This window comes from Periophthalmus magnuspinnatus, chromosome 1, assembly GCF_009829125.3.
Source record: "Periophthalmus magnuspinnatus isolate fPerMag1 chromosome 1, fPerMag1.2.pri, whole genome shotgun sequence".
Classification (NCBI taxonomy): Eukaryota; Metazoa; Chordata; class Actinopteri; order Gobiiformes; family Gobiidae; genus Periophthalmus; species Periophthalmus magnuspinnatus.
Window position 1 is genome coordinate 5,240,024 of NC_047126.1, and position 14,865 is coordinate 5,254,888.

The 14,865-nt window shown below is 40.0% G+C and overlaps 3 protein-coding genes across 4 annotated transcripts; 2 read left to right on the top strand and 1 right to left on the bottom strand.

Annotated features, from left to right (window-relative positions):
• Window positions 1-572: 572 nt before the first annotated feature.
• Window positions 573-4,420, top strand: fbxo10 (F-box protein 10). Its single transcript, XM_033974383.2, has 10 exons — window positions 573-1,252; window positions 1,331-2,149; window positions 2,228-2,377; window positions 2,461-2,597; window positions 2,708-2,778; window positions 2,860-3,012; window positions 3,091-3,441; window positions 3,525-3,835; window positions 3,906-4,093; window positions 4,210-4,420. Exons 1-10 carry the CDS (start codon window positions 599-601, stop codon window positions 4,385-4,387), a joined length of 3,012 nt encoding a protein of 1,003 aa, XP_033830274.2. The 5' UTR covers window positions 573-598; the 3' UTR covers window positions 4,388-4,420.
• A 941-nt stretch (window positions 4,421-5,361) lies between these two features.
• On the bottom strand, window positions 5,362-9,925 carry polr1e (RNA polymerase I subunit E). The gene is made up of 12 exons (XM_033974501.2): window positions 9,832-9,925; window positions 8,465-8,568; window positions 8,305-8,381; window positions 8,136-8,221; window positions 7,984-8,036; window positions 7,450-7,594; window positions 7,250-7,360; window positions 7,074-7,170; window positions 6,868-6,998; window positions 6,719-6,800; window positions 5,741-5,872; window positions 5,362-5,665 (listed from the first exon to the last, which is right to left on the bottom strand). The coding sequence occupies exons 1-12, from the start codon at window positions 9,893-9,895 to the stop codon at window positions 5,503-5,505; spliced, it is 1,245 nt and encodes a 414-aa protein (XP_033830392.1). The 5' UTR covers window positions 9,896-9,925; the 3' UTR covers window positions 5,362-5,502.
• Window positions 9,926-11,273: 1,348 nt separating this feature from the next.
• LOC117377881 (zinc finger and BTB domain-containing protein 5) lies at window positions 11,274-14,683 on the top strand. Of its 2 annotated transcripts, none has more exons than XM_033974402.2 (4): window positions 11,274-11,559; window positions 11,954-12,167; window positions 12,235-13,047; window positions 13,143-14,683. In XM_033974402.2, the coding sequence occupies exons 2-4, from the start codon at window positions 11,958-11,960 to the stop codon at window positions 14,238-14,240; spliced, it is 2,121 nt and encodes a 706-aa protein (XP_033830293.1). In that variant the 5' UTR covers window positions 11,274-11,559; window positions 11,954-11,957; the 3' UTR covers window positions 14,241-14,683. The 2 variants fall into 2 exon arrangements, with proteins under 2 accessions (XP_033830293.1, XP_055086023.1); XM_055230048.1 differs by having other exon boundaries at window positions 11,302-11,526.
• The last annotated feature ends 182 nt before the right edge of the window (window positions 14,684-14,865 follow it).

Genomic DNA, 14,865 nt, shown 5'->3' on the forward strand with positions numbered 1-14,865 from the left:
TCTGTCTCTAGCTCTGACTCTGTCTCTAGCTCTGACTCCAGCTCTGACTCCAGATTTGACTCAGTCTCTAGCTCTGACTCCAGCTCTGACTCCAGATTTGACTCAGTCTCTAGCTCTGACTCTGGCTGTGGCTCTAGCTCTGACTCTATCTCTGTCTCTATCTCTGACTCCAGCTCTGACTCTAGCTCTGACTCTGACTCTAGCTCCGACTCTGTCTCTAGCTCTGACTCTGTCTCTAGCTCTGACTCTGTCTCTAGCTCCGACTCTGTCTCTAGCTCTGACTCACTCTAGCTCTGACTCTGACTGTGACCCTGTCTCTAGCTCTGACTCTGACCCTGTCTCTAGCTCTGACTTGTACAAGCTGACATATTTGACCATGTATTATGTGTTTGTTAACGCTGCAGCTAGCCATAGGGATGTTGCACATGCTTTAAGTTCATTTGTAGATAGATTAATTGTTTTTGAGCCAATGTAACAACAATCAAAAATAGAACAGTATTAATGTGTTGGTGTTTGTTTCTACCATGTGTTTGTACACTTGAGGCATAAAGTGTACTTTTGTAACCACACTGTGTTATTACATTGCCTGCTCACGCTAATGTGTGACTGTGCTGCGTTTCTAGGTACAGCTCCCATTACTGAGTTCCCAGCTGGTGTCGCTGCTGCCATGGAGGTGGGCAGCCTCCCTGTGGAGCTCTGGAGGCTTATTTTGGCCTATCTTCCCCTCCCAGACTTGGGGCGCTGCTGCCAGGTGTGCCGAGCCTGGCGGGAGCTTGTCCTGTCCTTGGATAACACCCGCTGGAGACAACTGTGCCTGGGCTGCCCGGAGTGCAAGCATCCCAACTGGCCCAGTCAGCCTCATGTAGAGCCACCGTCCTGGAGAGAGGCCCTGAAACAGCACGCTTTGGCCACCCGCACATGGACTCAAAATGGACCAGAGCTTCAATCATCTGCCTGCTTGGTGTTTTTTCGCCGCCGGAAAGATCGCAGAACTTGGCATGTTGGACCAGGATGTGAATTTGAGACCTTACGTGGTGCTCTTGGTGTAGCTGGGCCATATGATCGTGTTGTTCTCCACCCAGGAGTGTACGAGGAGCAGGCTGAACTGGCTATAAAGGTGCCAGTGGAGTTGATAGGACTGGGTACTCTAGGTGAGGTGGCCCTCTTAGTTTGTATAGAGCAACAGTGCCCTACTGCTCGTCTATGTAATCTAGTCTTCATGCCACCGTGGTTTTCTACAGTGGTCTACAAGGTAAATAACTTGTTTATTATCTCTTGTATAAATATGGTTCAGTATTCTGTGTTCTTAAATATTTCTCCTTTCTTCCAGACATCATGGGGACATGTTCAACTAGATAACTGCAATTTTGAAGGAGCTCAGCTACAAATTCGTGGACCAGGAACTTGCCAGGCTCGATTCTGCTCCTTCTCGCAGAGCAGTTCTGCCCATTTAATTGGTGTTGCACTTAGTTTACTGGACAGCTGTGATTTTTCAGGCAGTGATATAGCCTCTGTAACAGTTGAAGGCCCCCCTACATCAGAAAGGAACTGGGCTTGTAAACACTTGGCTGCCCTGACAAGGACATTTCCGACTTGTTTTGTATCCGAGAGTAGTGGCAATCTAAAACCTAATTCCTTATCCTCTGTTGAACCTCATCCCCCAGGATGCAATAATAAGAACTCTATGAGCATCGATGAATGGCAGAAGAAGGTTTTGTTAGAGGGTGTGTGCCACAGCACAGTCATTGAAGATGGATGGAGTGATGGTGAGCATAGTGAGGCAGAAGACGACAATCTAGACAGTGAAACGGGAAATAAAAGTATCTCTTTTACTTTGGATTACAAAATTCCATGTGACCATCACGGCCTGTCCCACCTACTGAAGCCCCAGACAAATGGCTCCCTTCCACTGGCTTCTTGCCCTGATCCACCATCTGAAACACCAGAGCCTCTCACTTTTCAGCAAGAACTAGAGCGAGATCCAGAGGCTAACATGCTGGCAGCATCGACTTTAGGATGCATCCTCAGACGGTGCCTCTTTAGAGATGGAAAAGGAGGAGTCCATGTCTCAAATTATGGACAAGCTCGGCTAGAAGGCAATGTTTTTCGTGGGCTAAATTATGCTGTTCGATGTATTCAAAATTCCACAGTAAGTTATATTTTAACAACCCATTAGTCACTTTGAAGGTTTTAATTTTTAGTCCTTGTCATTGTCATTTTCATATAGATCGTAATGCTGAGGAATGAAGTGTGCGAGTGCCGGGCCTCTGGTGTGTTTTTGCGCCTCTCTGCTCAGGGTCTTATAGCAGAAAATAACATCCACTCAAATGGAGAAGCAGGACTAGACATTAGAAAGGGAGCAAACCCTATCATTGTGGTGAGTGAAACCAAGTATCATGGCAATATATGTTTATGTTTAAGTGTGTATAATTTCAATTATTTTTCTGTTTTCTAATCTAGTGTAACCAAATACATAGTGGTTTGCGTTCTGGTGTTGTGGTACTTGGAAATGGAAAAGGATCCATACGGAGTAACCTGATCTACAACAACAAAGAGGCTGGTGTATATATACTCTTTAGTGGGAATCCTGTGGTTAGGTTGGTAGAAAACATATTAAATAAATATAAAAAGATGAAATTGTATTGCGTTATAAACTATGTCTAATACTTCAGATTCACTCACGTATCAACATTCCTTATTTTCCTAGTGGGAATCACATTTTTCAGGGCCAGGCAGCAGGGATTGCCATTAATGAGAATGGAAGAGGAATGATAACAGGTTTGCCCTTCCTGCTAAACATTTGTGCATTTGCAAAATCTTATTTAAGACAGTACATTACGTTTTATCTGCTATTTCCAGATAATGTGATCCGAGAGAACCAATGGGGCGGTGTGGACATCCGCCGAGGAGGAGACCCAGTTTTGAGGAATAACTATATTTGTCATGGCTATTCCGATGGCGTTGTGGTGGGAGAAAGAGGTCGTGGACTTATTGAGGGAAATCATGTTTACTGTACGTCAACTTCACTTCAATGAAATTTAGATAAGTTGCCAATGTTTCTGTCTAAACTTAACCCTGTTTTTTCTATAGGTAACAAAGGCTGTGGTGTGTGGGTTATGTCATCCAGCCTCCCACAGCTCTTAGGAAACTTCATCACCCATAACTGCATGTATGGGCTGGCAGTATTTTGCAGGAAGGATCCAGAGAATATTGAAGTGAGAGAGGGAAACTGGCCAGGGCAGGATGGCATGGGAGACGGAGGAGCTAATGGGGAGAGAAGAGGAGTGGAGGCGGAAGGACGAGATGGTCAGGAGAACCTTAATGAGGAGGGGGAGCTGTTTGCCTGGGAGAGTGATCTGGACAGCGAGGATGAGCGTCACTCTGCCCGACGCTCCATCAGTGTGGCATTAGTGGAGGGTAACTGCATGAGCTACAATGGAGGTAAATTATATATACACCACACAAGGGGCAAATAAACTAAACTGTTGCTCACAACTCAGTGACTTTTGTTGTTTTGTTTGTAGCTGTTGGACTTTATGTGAAGAGCAGTGAACCACTCAATGCATTTAGTAACCTTGTGAATTGTAACCGTGGAACTGGCATTGCTGTCCAGCAGAGCAGTCAGCTAACTCGACTGGTTGCAAACTGCATTTTGGAAAACGGCCGTGGTGGTGTTGCAGTGGAGAAGGATAGTCGAGTGGAACTTCGAGGAAATGGCATTTATGAAAATGGAGGTCATGGACTTGTTTTTTGTGGAAACGGACAGATAGTGGAAAATGACATGCTGGGAAACTGTGGATATGGGATTCAGGTGTCTGGAAATGCTGATATTAAGGTATTTTGGGTCATATTATTTACATTCTAAGACTTTTTAAAATGATTTATGCAAATTATCTCTTCTTCAGGTCTTGCGCAATCGTGTTCAACCCGCACAGGGCTGTGGAATTGCTGTACTAGGAGCTGTAAGAGGTGTTGTCCACGACAATGTGATATTCCAGGGACATCCTGGAAACAAAAAAACTCTGCTGTACATGGATCCAGGCAATGAGAGCTGTGTCTTACGCAACAATAGTATTATAAAGCATAATAACTGGTAAGCTTTTATGTTATACGTCTGTATAACGTATACATACGATATATACATGTATACATATGTCTTTGTTACGTATAGTGGTCCAGTTTTATTGATCTTATTTATCCATATTACAGCAATACGTTTGCTTCTGCTTTTATGCTGGAAAATCCTCCCCCTCGTCCACAAGCCAGCTCTCCCGGCCTTTCCTCATCTCAATATCCTTCACGGCTTGGAATTTCTATGACAAACAGGATAAGTGCCACTGTAGAGAATGGATGCCACAGTGGTAGCATGTTTTGCACTATCCTCTGAGTTCTGGAGAGCATTAATGAGTGATAATTTAGTTTTTTTAATCTATATCATACAAATAAGAGATTATGTATTATCTTTCTTTTTTGCTTTATCAGAACTGCCACATGAAAACCTGTGTGACGTGTCAGGACTGATCACATCCCAAACAGGTTGTTGTTTCATGTGTGGGACAATAGGAAAGCTGTCGATTCAAAGTGGAAGGGCTTTGTTTACGGATATTGATCCAGAGTTTGTATATGGATTCTTGGTTGATTATGTGTGAATGTCTGTCCAAAGAAATGATGAAAAACAAAGACAATAGCATAAAGATATGTGTTCATTGTCAGGACTGAATGAAGGAAATCCCAGTCTGTGAATGTGAAGCATGTGAAGAATAACTGTTAAAGCAAAATCAATTTATGTGACACTTCAGATAAAGTGACCATTGAAACATGAAGGTAATACATCACCTCCTAATCATTTGTATGATGAAATTAAATTATTTAACAAAGAAACATGAATATTTCTAATACAATCACTCATAATAGAATCTCCATTTTTGTCAACTGCTGTACACTGGGCCTGAGGACGCTTTGTGAACCTCAACCCAATAAAACCAAGAATACCTTTTTGTAATGTTGCTAGTTAATGCCAACAATATTTAAAAACTTCATTATAATCTTTCATGGCTCCCTGCTAAGGAACTGCACTTTTTGATTTAGACAAGCAGGAGTTGCTTGCTCAACCATCATTAATCTGTGCCTTGTAATCAGTGACCAGGAATATTTATAGTGAGTCTGTTATGCAAAGAAAATGCCAAATGTTGGCTTGTACCATTCCAATGTCTTAATATTTATATTGTGTGAAGTTTTATTTATTATAAACCATTACATTAGCATCTTTTTAGTAGAGCACAACAGCCTCCACAGGCCTGACTTGTGAGAGCCCGTTGAAAACTTGGTGTGCAATATGTGACGTCTTATGTGCCTAGATATACCTTTTATTCAAGGTAGATATTTTATAATAAAAAGCTTGACAGATGACAACACTTTTTGTATCTTGAAAAAAACGCAACATTTTATTTGTTTCTATTAATAAACATGTGTGTTTTAACTTGTGCCGTTACTTGTCTGGCTTCAACGCATTTTCCTGCGTTTACGTCGCTCTGTGAACTTCTCGTGTTTGACCAGAGGTAAATTAAGTGTAGCATATTTGAAGTCATCCAGCAGTGACGCTTCACCTTTGACCTTTGGCGTCTTGCTTAGAGTTAGCCCCATCGATTTGGCCACCTCAATCATTCTGTCAGAAAGGGGTAAAAGAGTTTCTTATAAAGGCGCGGAGTGAACAATAAGCGTTATCTTTTTTATGTTTTACCTGGCTTCTGTAATTCCCAGATCACGGTGCAGTAGTGTTAGATTGGCCGTCATAAGGTTCATATGCAGCAGCAAAGCCAAGCTATACGCTGCCAGTTTTGCACGCATAGAAGAAGAAATCATGTTCTGAACTCTACATAGAAGGAGGGGTTAGTTAGTCCAGCATTTACATCTAGTTACTGACTTTCTATACAAGATAATAAAATAATAAAGTAAGTTGTATTCACATTCTAGCATTTGGGTCATTTCAGTGCACGGCAGATGCCTGACACACTGCTGGTAATCGCACTATGATGTGAAAGTACTTCCCCTTTGTTTATTTGTGCTGACAAAACATTTTTATGCCAGTTTTTTCACACCAAGATCCGGTAATTACAACGATATCAACCATAAACTATGTGTTCGCATGACTATCAGATTCAGATTTATCAACAAACTATGGGACTGTTAATTTACCTAAAGCCTGGTGTTTCTTATTTGTCTGAAATCCAACCTGTGAATCGTTTTATTTTATGTCTCATGGGGACAGTTTGGGCAGGAAAAGAGTCAAAATTGCACAATGCGGAAGTGTGTCAATTTGGTCAGTTGGTGTAAATTCCAATATGAGCCAAATTGACGCAAAATAAAATGATGCAGCAGTTTTTCTTATTCCCCCTAAATAACTTAGTGCAACACCAGACCAAGGAGCAGTTGAGGATATTATGTAAAAAAAAGCGTTTCAATGCAATTTTGTGATTCTTTTCTATTGTATTTAGGTCAAAACGGTTTTCTGTTATGACCTGGAGTCTTATGTTAAAGAAAAGAAAAAGAAAAGAATCCGCACAGCCTTGTTCTGGGATCCAACTGAATATAAAAATCACCATTAAAATATCTTTCTATAAACTAGGAAAATGATTCAGGTGTCACGGGGTTAAGGGATGATGCCACACAGTACATTTCTCATTGACAGTTCACCATTATTGCATTAATTCCAACTTACCTGCCATTTCTGTAAGTTTCCACCGTAAATGTCTTCATCAGTTTGTTCTGAATAATACGCGGGCATCCTTCTTCTTGTCCAACTAAAGATAATACAGCAGCCTTAAATACAAATTATTATTTAAACACAGAATGATTATAACCACTTACACTTCCGGCTCATGTTTCTTTGTCGAGACAGTTTGATGAGCATGGACAGGTAGAAGGAGCAAGAAAGAATTTTTTCTCTGGTTTCACCATTTTGTGGGAGATTTTCCAAGTGTTTCATGACGCAAAGATACCTTTAAAAGAGAATATGAGGCAGAATTAACAATGCACATTTTACTTTCAGAATGTGTAGTGATCAAATGTCTGACCCTCCATCATCCTTCATGGTTTGTAGTTCCTCTGGACTGAGTGTCGCCATCTTGGCACCAACATCTCTCAAAGCAGATAACTCCACCGAGGTCAATACTGAGACCGTTAAGAATGAAACTCTATGCTACTGTTTTTTGTTGTTTTTTTTGACTGAAGAAATCATTGGAAAGGATACGATTCTCAAATGCATACACATCTTCTGGTTTATCTGCTTCGGCGTTACAGGGGGGTAGGTGCACTGCAACATCTCCTTGGTGCTCAGTTTCTGTCACTTCTTGTTGAAGAGCTGAAGAAAAAAAGACAATAAAAATGTCTTGTGAAATGAGAAAGTGAAGTAAAAAGCACTCATAAGCTGTAGGTGATTCTGATACTTACCCTCAAGACCCTTCTGTTCGATCACAGAGTCAGCCGCTTTAGTCACTGCATGATGTAGAGTATCACTGCCAACTTCATTCAGTCTTCGAGAAGTCAGAGCTCTCTTTTGTTTGTTTGTACCAAAAGCTTCAATCAGAGAGTCAACCTTAAGAACCAAACAGAGACCAAGTTACTACACATTAACTATGATCAATAATATTAATGTTTTTTGTTTTTTTTGAGTGAACACTTTTCGCTGCTCATCCTAGCCACTTCTTCAGTTCTGGTCAGATTACTGGACACTGCCTATTTGTACACAGTTTCTGTTTGTTGGGTAAGTCTATTGAATATAAATAGGTGTGTTAGTTTCAGAAGAAGAAGCTGCTTGGATGAGGAGCAAAACGTCTTCACATTAAAAAACAAAACAAAACAAAAAAACAGTTGACAGAATTGAGTTTTTCTTTTGCTAAGGATTGTACTTGGACAACTAAGGGATTAAACAAACATGATCAATAATGTAACTAATAATGTAAGGTAATAGTGAGTAAGCCTTGCCTTATCCCTGTAGGTCAGATTTGCATCTTTGGATTTTACAGGATCAGTTTCTCCTTGGTTTAAAAAAAAAAAAAAAAAAAAAAAAAACATGAGTAAAAATCATCATTACACAAAGCTCTACTAATTATGCCATTATAGGATATTGTCTATACCTGGAACAACTGGCTGCAAATTAAACATCTGAGCTTTGTGCACCTCCATTTGCATAGTCTGCTTGTTCAAAACTCCAACAAAATATCTGAAAGAAATGTAACCTCTTATTATAATTACTGTGATATTTGCCAAACCATTTCACCACCTCTGAATAGTTTTGAAACTTACTGGCACATATTATTACACTTCATCGAAGCAGGTCCAAAGTTGTCACCCACATATGACAGTCTGCTTGATTCAGCGACCTAAACAAGAAGAGAAATGACGACCTCAGTCAACAACAAACGTATGAATCAAAGTCTCACTTAATGCTTTTTAAACCTCTCACCAATATGCGTCTGTTTTTCTTCCTGGGATTTCTTTCATCTGTGTTCTTGTACATAGAAAACTGAAGCTTGTCTGGATCTTTAACAATTCCATTTGAAAATTGCACTAAGAGATAAAAAAGAACTTCATTAGATGCCTCATAGAACAAATAGTGAGGATCATGAGGGACTGTATGTAAGATTTTGATATTAAATTTAAACATTAGACCTCTCTCTGTCCCCCTATGAGGTAGACATGTTTAATTTATAAATGCCTTTTGCTAATAACAATTGTAGTGCTGATTTATTCTTAATTATAAAGACACAATGTCCAAGGAGTTGATGCTATAATTTGGTGTTGGTGTTTTGGACACCAGATGAAGACGAACTTAAGACGAAGAGGCAGAAGAAGCCCAACATGAATTTTGTCATTTGTGTTACCAGCTTCAATCCTGACACCTAGTTTGTTTAAACCTACAGACCATGTGTGAACTAAATCCTACTACTTAAACCCCATCACCTGCAGTCAATCGTTAATACTGCTACAGTAGCCTCTCCCCCTTATATATATATATATATATATATATATATATATATATATATATATATATATATATATATATATGCAGGTTTAGGCATTGACAACACTAGTTTAGTTGTGATTCTGCACTATTTTAATGCTAATTTCATGATAATTATTTGTAAATATTTATGTTTTGATTTGTTGTATTGTGATTTTAATGTCTTTTTTATTCTTTAAAGCACTTTAAATTACTTTGTGTATGCATTGTGCTATACTAATAAACTTGCCTTGCCTTGATTGTAGGAGAGGTGGAACATAACGAAGCAAAAGTAGTAAAACTATACTTAAGTACAAATTTTTAGGCATCTGTACTTTACTTGAGAACATTTTAAAGTGGATATGTTTTACTTTTACTTCACTCTGAGACCTGCAGAAAAGGCTGAAGAGTTAATTTTTTAATTAGAATAGTTCTGTTAAACAAAATTCAGCACAAATCTGTATCAAAATCACTACATTTGAAGATTTATAAGACCTCAATATATACTTTAACATTTAAGTCTGTGCTTTAATATTTTTAGTTAAGTAGATTTTTCATGTGATACTTTTACTTTTAGTGGACTTTTTCCGCCAGTATCTGTGCTTTTACTTAAGTACCAAAACTGAGTAGTTCTTTCACCACTAGATTGTAGTAGCTTTTTAAAAACAGTAAGATAATCCATTTAGAGCTTTATTCCCCATGCAAACCGGGGCCTCTCTGGATGAAAATTGGTGGATAGCCAAAGCAAAATAAAAGCTGTGTTTTATATAAGTCAAACTGTGTAGTATAGTGTATTAATAAAGACCTGTGATGAATAATGTGATAATTACCAAGTACTGCTTTATCAGATTCGCCTTCTTCTTCACAGCACACCACGGTACAGGAGGCCGCCATTGTTGTTTGTCTCGCGCTTCTTCTCTGGTATAAAACCTCTGAAAAAGGAGCACAGTGCTGCCCCCCAGCGACACGGCGGACTGCAACTGGGAGACAATAATGCACCAGGGCTCTTTTCACCACTGACTCATCCACTTCAGGACAAGACAAAATAATAACACAACACAAAAATACTCTAGTGCTATTATTTCTCCGAATAAAAATGTATATTGAGTTTCATTTGTGAAAGTTCGGCACGGAAATAAACTAAAAGAATCGGTCAGCATTTAATCAATGACTTAATGAACTCCAGATGAACTCCAGGAACGTATTTTCCATGATTACATAGAATATCCTGTTCGAGCGTTTGACCTATAGACTGTATTTTTTATGTTTTTATTAAGAGACATCAATATAACAAATAACAAATACATATACGATAATACATATTGTAACACATATGTAATACATAATATTTAAGGCATTTAAAATAGTATTTATTTATCTTTTTTTTATACAGGGGAACCCAATGAGAGCACTCTCTTTTTAAAAGACAATACAAGCTGAAAAAAACAAACAAAACAAGTGCACAAATTCATATAAATCAGTTTACAAGAAGACAGAAAACAAAAGCTAACTAAAGGGGGAAAAAAATACATTAAAAATACATTAAAACTAGAACAAAATAATTAAATCATACCAAAATAATTAATATATGGGTGGAATTATAAAAGTTCTAAATAAGGTAGATAATAAGGTAAATAAGAAGTAAATTTATATGTACAGTCTGTGGTGATGTGGCCGTGGCCCACGCGTCTGACGTCATAACTATGGTCACGTGGCAGCTGTGTACAGAGAAATCAAGAAATGTGTAAAGAGGAGGACAAAGACCCACATTGTCTTTATTATAATGGAAATTATCGTGCGGGATCTGTCAACTGGCGAAACTTTGAAGGAAAGCTCAATAAACAAAGGAAAAATGGTAAACTTTCATATGCTGAGGCAAACAAACAGGTTTAGAATAAAGAGAAGAGAGATCCTGTGGACACTGACAAGCGTAAACACGTTTTTACCTTTGACAAGAAGCGTTTTTTTGGCATCCAGGGCGATGGTGGTGAACTGTCAACTCTGGAGAAAAAAGTTTGAGAGGATTGACATGATTTTAAATGCAGCCAAGAGGTTTTTGGATATCTTTGGAGAGGATTTGTTCAAAACACTAAACGAAAGTAGACCATCACTTGGGATAGAATGAAAAGTCACTGTTATTGGATTAAATGTGATTGATTATTTATGTATTTTATTTTTTATTTATTTTATTTTTTATTATTATTTATTTGTTTTTCCTCCTCCTAAAGTTTAAAAAGCACCTTTCAAAAACAGTCAGTAGGTGGCGGTAAATGCACCTTTTGGGAGCACCTCCGCCATTAAAACGTAGAAGAAGAAAAAGCAGCATGATTCAATAGTACAGTACAGCGCCATCATGTGAGTCTGTTTTGTATAACATTGTCTGAGCTGAGTTTATTTTAATGACACACGCCTACTGAATAATGATAAAATAGCATGGCATCGTCGTGATCCAGAATCCGCTGTCAGGAGCCGGATCTTTATGGAAGAACTGTTTATTTGCTGAGGACCACAGTGCCTGAGAAAACGTGAGTCTACGCGCAATCAACAAGGCCCGATAGGTTAGTGCAAAAATACACAAAAGAATGAGACAAAAACACGCAACAATTGTTTAGCCAACCCGAACTTAGCTAATTATGAACCAGACGCATCACATGGAAGTAATCTGTAGTGTGAAAATTGCAGTTTTATGTAGTGAAATGGCACGGTTACTCACAGCCAGCATTAAGCTAACATCAAAGGTGAATGAGTGGGTTATTCTTTTAACTTTAGTCCACTTGCTTGAACCAGTCAGTGTTTATTTAGCCTTTTTTGCAACAAGATGAGAAGTGATCAGAGTGAGCACTGTAAATACATGGACAACGTTCTATGTAAAGTAATCCATATTAGGAATGGCTCTTGCTTTGATTTAGAAATGCCGAATTCTTGCTTATTTTGTGTCATCTTTTCTTTTAGGGACATGGATTTCCCTGGACATTTTGAGCAGATATTTCAGCAGCTGAACTATCAACGAATTCATGGGCAACTGTGTGATTGTGTCATCGTTGTTGGCAGTCGACATTTTAAGGCCCACCGCTCTGTGTTGGCAGCCTGCAGCACACACTTCCGGGCACTTTTCACTGTTGTGGATGGAGATGCTAGCATGAACATGATCCAGCTTGATAGTGAGGTGAGTGCTCATGTCTAGCCCTATGATCACAGTTTGTCATTGTATTGATCAATTGTATTCATCCCAGGTGGTGACAGCTGAGGCTTTTGCTGCACTAGTGGACATGATGTACACCTCGACTCTGATGCTGGGTGAAAGTAATGTCATGGATGTTCTGTTAGCAGCCTCCCATCTGCACCTAAATAATGTAGTGAAAGCTTGTAAACATTATCTCACTACACGCACCCTTCCCATGTCCTCATCCTCTGAGAGAGCCTCTCATCACACTCAGCAGGATCAGCAGCGTAACCGACAACAGCAGCAGGCTGACTTGGCTGTGAACCCAAACCTAGTGGCAAATTCTGCTAGTTCAAAACTACAGCGCAGCTTCTTGCTTCAACAGCTGGGTTTGAGCCTGGTAAGCTCGGCCTTGGATGGAGTTGAAGATGATGGTGTGAGGAATGTTGGAGTTAGTGGTAGAACAGATCAAAAAGCCTCCTATTCAATCAGGCGCTTTCACAAACGCAAGTCATCCGCTCTGGGACTTCCTGAAGACCAAAACAGGCAGAGGCAGTGCACATCTAACCCTGTCCTAGGGCTGTTAGGAGATGAACATGTAAATGCAGGAGAGGATGGTGTGATTCTTTCACCTGATTCACACAAACTGGGCGATGACTCCAAATTGGATGCAGTTGGCAACTTCCTTGGCATGTCACAAGATGATCCCCAAATGCCAAGTCAGTCCGACAGTGGGCACTGTCAGGCGGAAGGCATGGGGAGAATGCAGGCAGGGGTTGGCAAAGAGGAAGACATGGATGACGCTGAGCACCAGGACAACAGAGCAGAGGTGAAAGTCAAAGTTGGAACAGAAGAAGATGAGCCAGAAGAAGAGGAACAAAAGGTAACATTTATCATAGTTGGCTGTATATAACTTATAATTTTCTTTTAATCAGCTGACCATGATTTTGCTTTTGCTTTACCTTTCTTTTCCCACAGGTGGTTGTCGTTAAGCAAGAGCCTCTGAGTTCTCCGGAGCCCACTGATGAAATCAGTGATGTGACATCACAAGCTGAAGCCAGTGACCCAACTGAGCGTGTGGGCCAGGAGGACGAGGAGAAAGTGGAGTTGAGTCCAGAGAGCAGTGACCGTAGCTTCACCTCTGAGACACAGCCGAGCTCAGGCTCACTACTTCAGTCCACTTCACTTCCTCTAAAAGGCATTAACAGCAATAACCGTGTGAATGCCAAAGCTGGCTTTTGCATATCAAGCTTTCTAAGTTCCAAAGACTTTACAAGCAATGGTGGAAGGCTTGTTGCTGGAGAGGATGACCTCCCAAACACCACAACTGGAGAAGCAGCTACCCCTCACTTTCTGGTTCGACGGGACTCTGCAGAGCAGTCTGGCTCCAGCCAGTCATCTTCTCTTCGCCTTAACACTGAGAGTCATTCAGGCTTTGGAGATGGCCTTCAGTCAGATTCTTTTTTCCTTCGTCCTATGCATGAAAGTTTGGTCAACACTAGGGGACCAGGGGCTAGTGGAGCACATGTAGATCGCTTTGGGATGGATTTTCAACGTTCCAGTTCACTCTCTCTGCATGCCCTGGGGAATCCATCACAAGGATCTGCAGGACCATCCTCCACAGCTTTGGCATATTCTGGTTACAGGCGCATTGCTCCTAAAATGGCAGAAGAAGGATTAAATGGTGTTCTCCAAGGTGCTGCTTCCTCCTCTTTAACAAGTCCTCTTCTTCTCAATGAAGGAAGGGGGTATGACATGAACAATGGCAGGTCCACACCACTCCCCCCTCACCTGACTAGAGCCTCAGCTGATGTCTTGTCCAAGTGCAAGAAGGCGTTATCAGAACATAACGTCCTTGTAGTGGAAGGAGATCGCAAATATGCCTGTAAAATCTGTTGCAAAACTTTTCTTACTCTAACGGACTGCAAGAAACACATTAGAGTTCACACAGGGGAGAAGCCGTATGCCTGCCTCAAATGTGGCAAACGCTTTAGCCAGTCCTCTCACCTGTACAAGCACTCAAAAACCACATGTCTGCGCTGGCAGAACAGCAACATGTCCAATGCTCTGCTGTAGAGCAGGCTCAGGCTGCTCCTGGAATTGAACTACATTTGTTTATTTTTGTCACTCTCATTCTTCATTCAATTGCACCTTTTTATCAGAGATGTCTGTGAAAATAGAGCTTTTAATGCTGAAGGCCCTTTTCCACTGCCACAATACTGTGACTGGAAGCAGTTTAAGAATTAAATTAATCAACCCAGTTCCCGCTGGGTTTTTGGGTTTGTGGCCAATTATCTACACCTTTGTTGCATCATTCCTACTTATTTTTACAAACAATCTCTGATTTCTGGTAATTAATGAATTATATGCACTGTGCAATGAAAAGTCCTGCAATTTACTTGTGCACATGCTTTGTGCAGATTTTAAAATTTAAAAAATATATTGCATCAATCATGGGATTTTAAGACAAATCTTTCTTTTAATAAATGTGTATTTTAACATCAAAAAAGAAAATCTGTCCTCCCCTCAACTCAACTCAACTGTATCCAATAGTTGGAATAACCAACTGACCAAAATGCTTTGATGTGTGGTTTATGTTTTCGTACCGTCCCTGAACATACTTTTCTTACTTGAAACATTTTAAGAATTTAGGAATATCAAAGCAGTTCAGAGATATATTTCACAGGAACAGAGTGTCTAC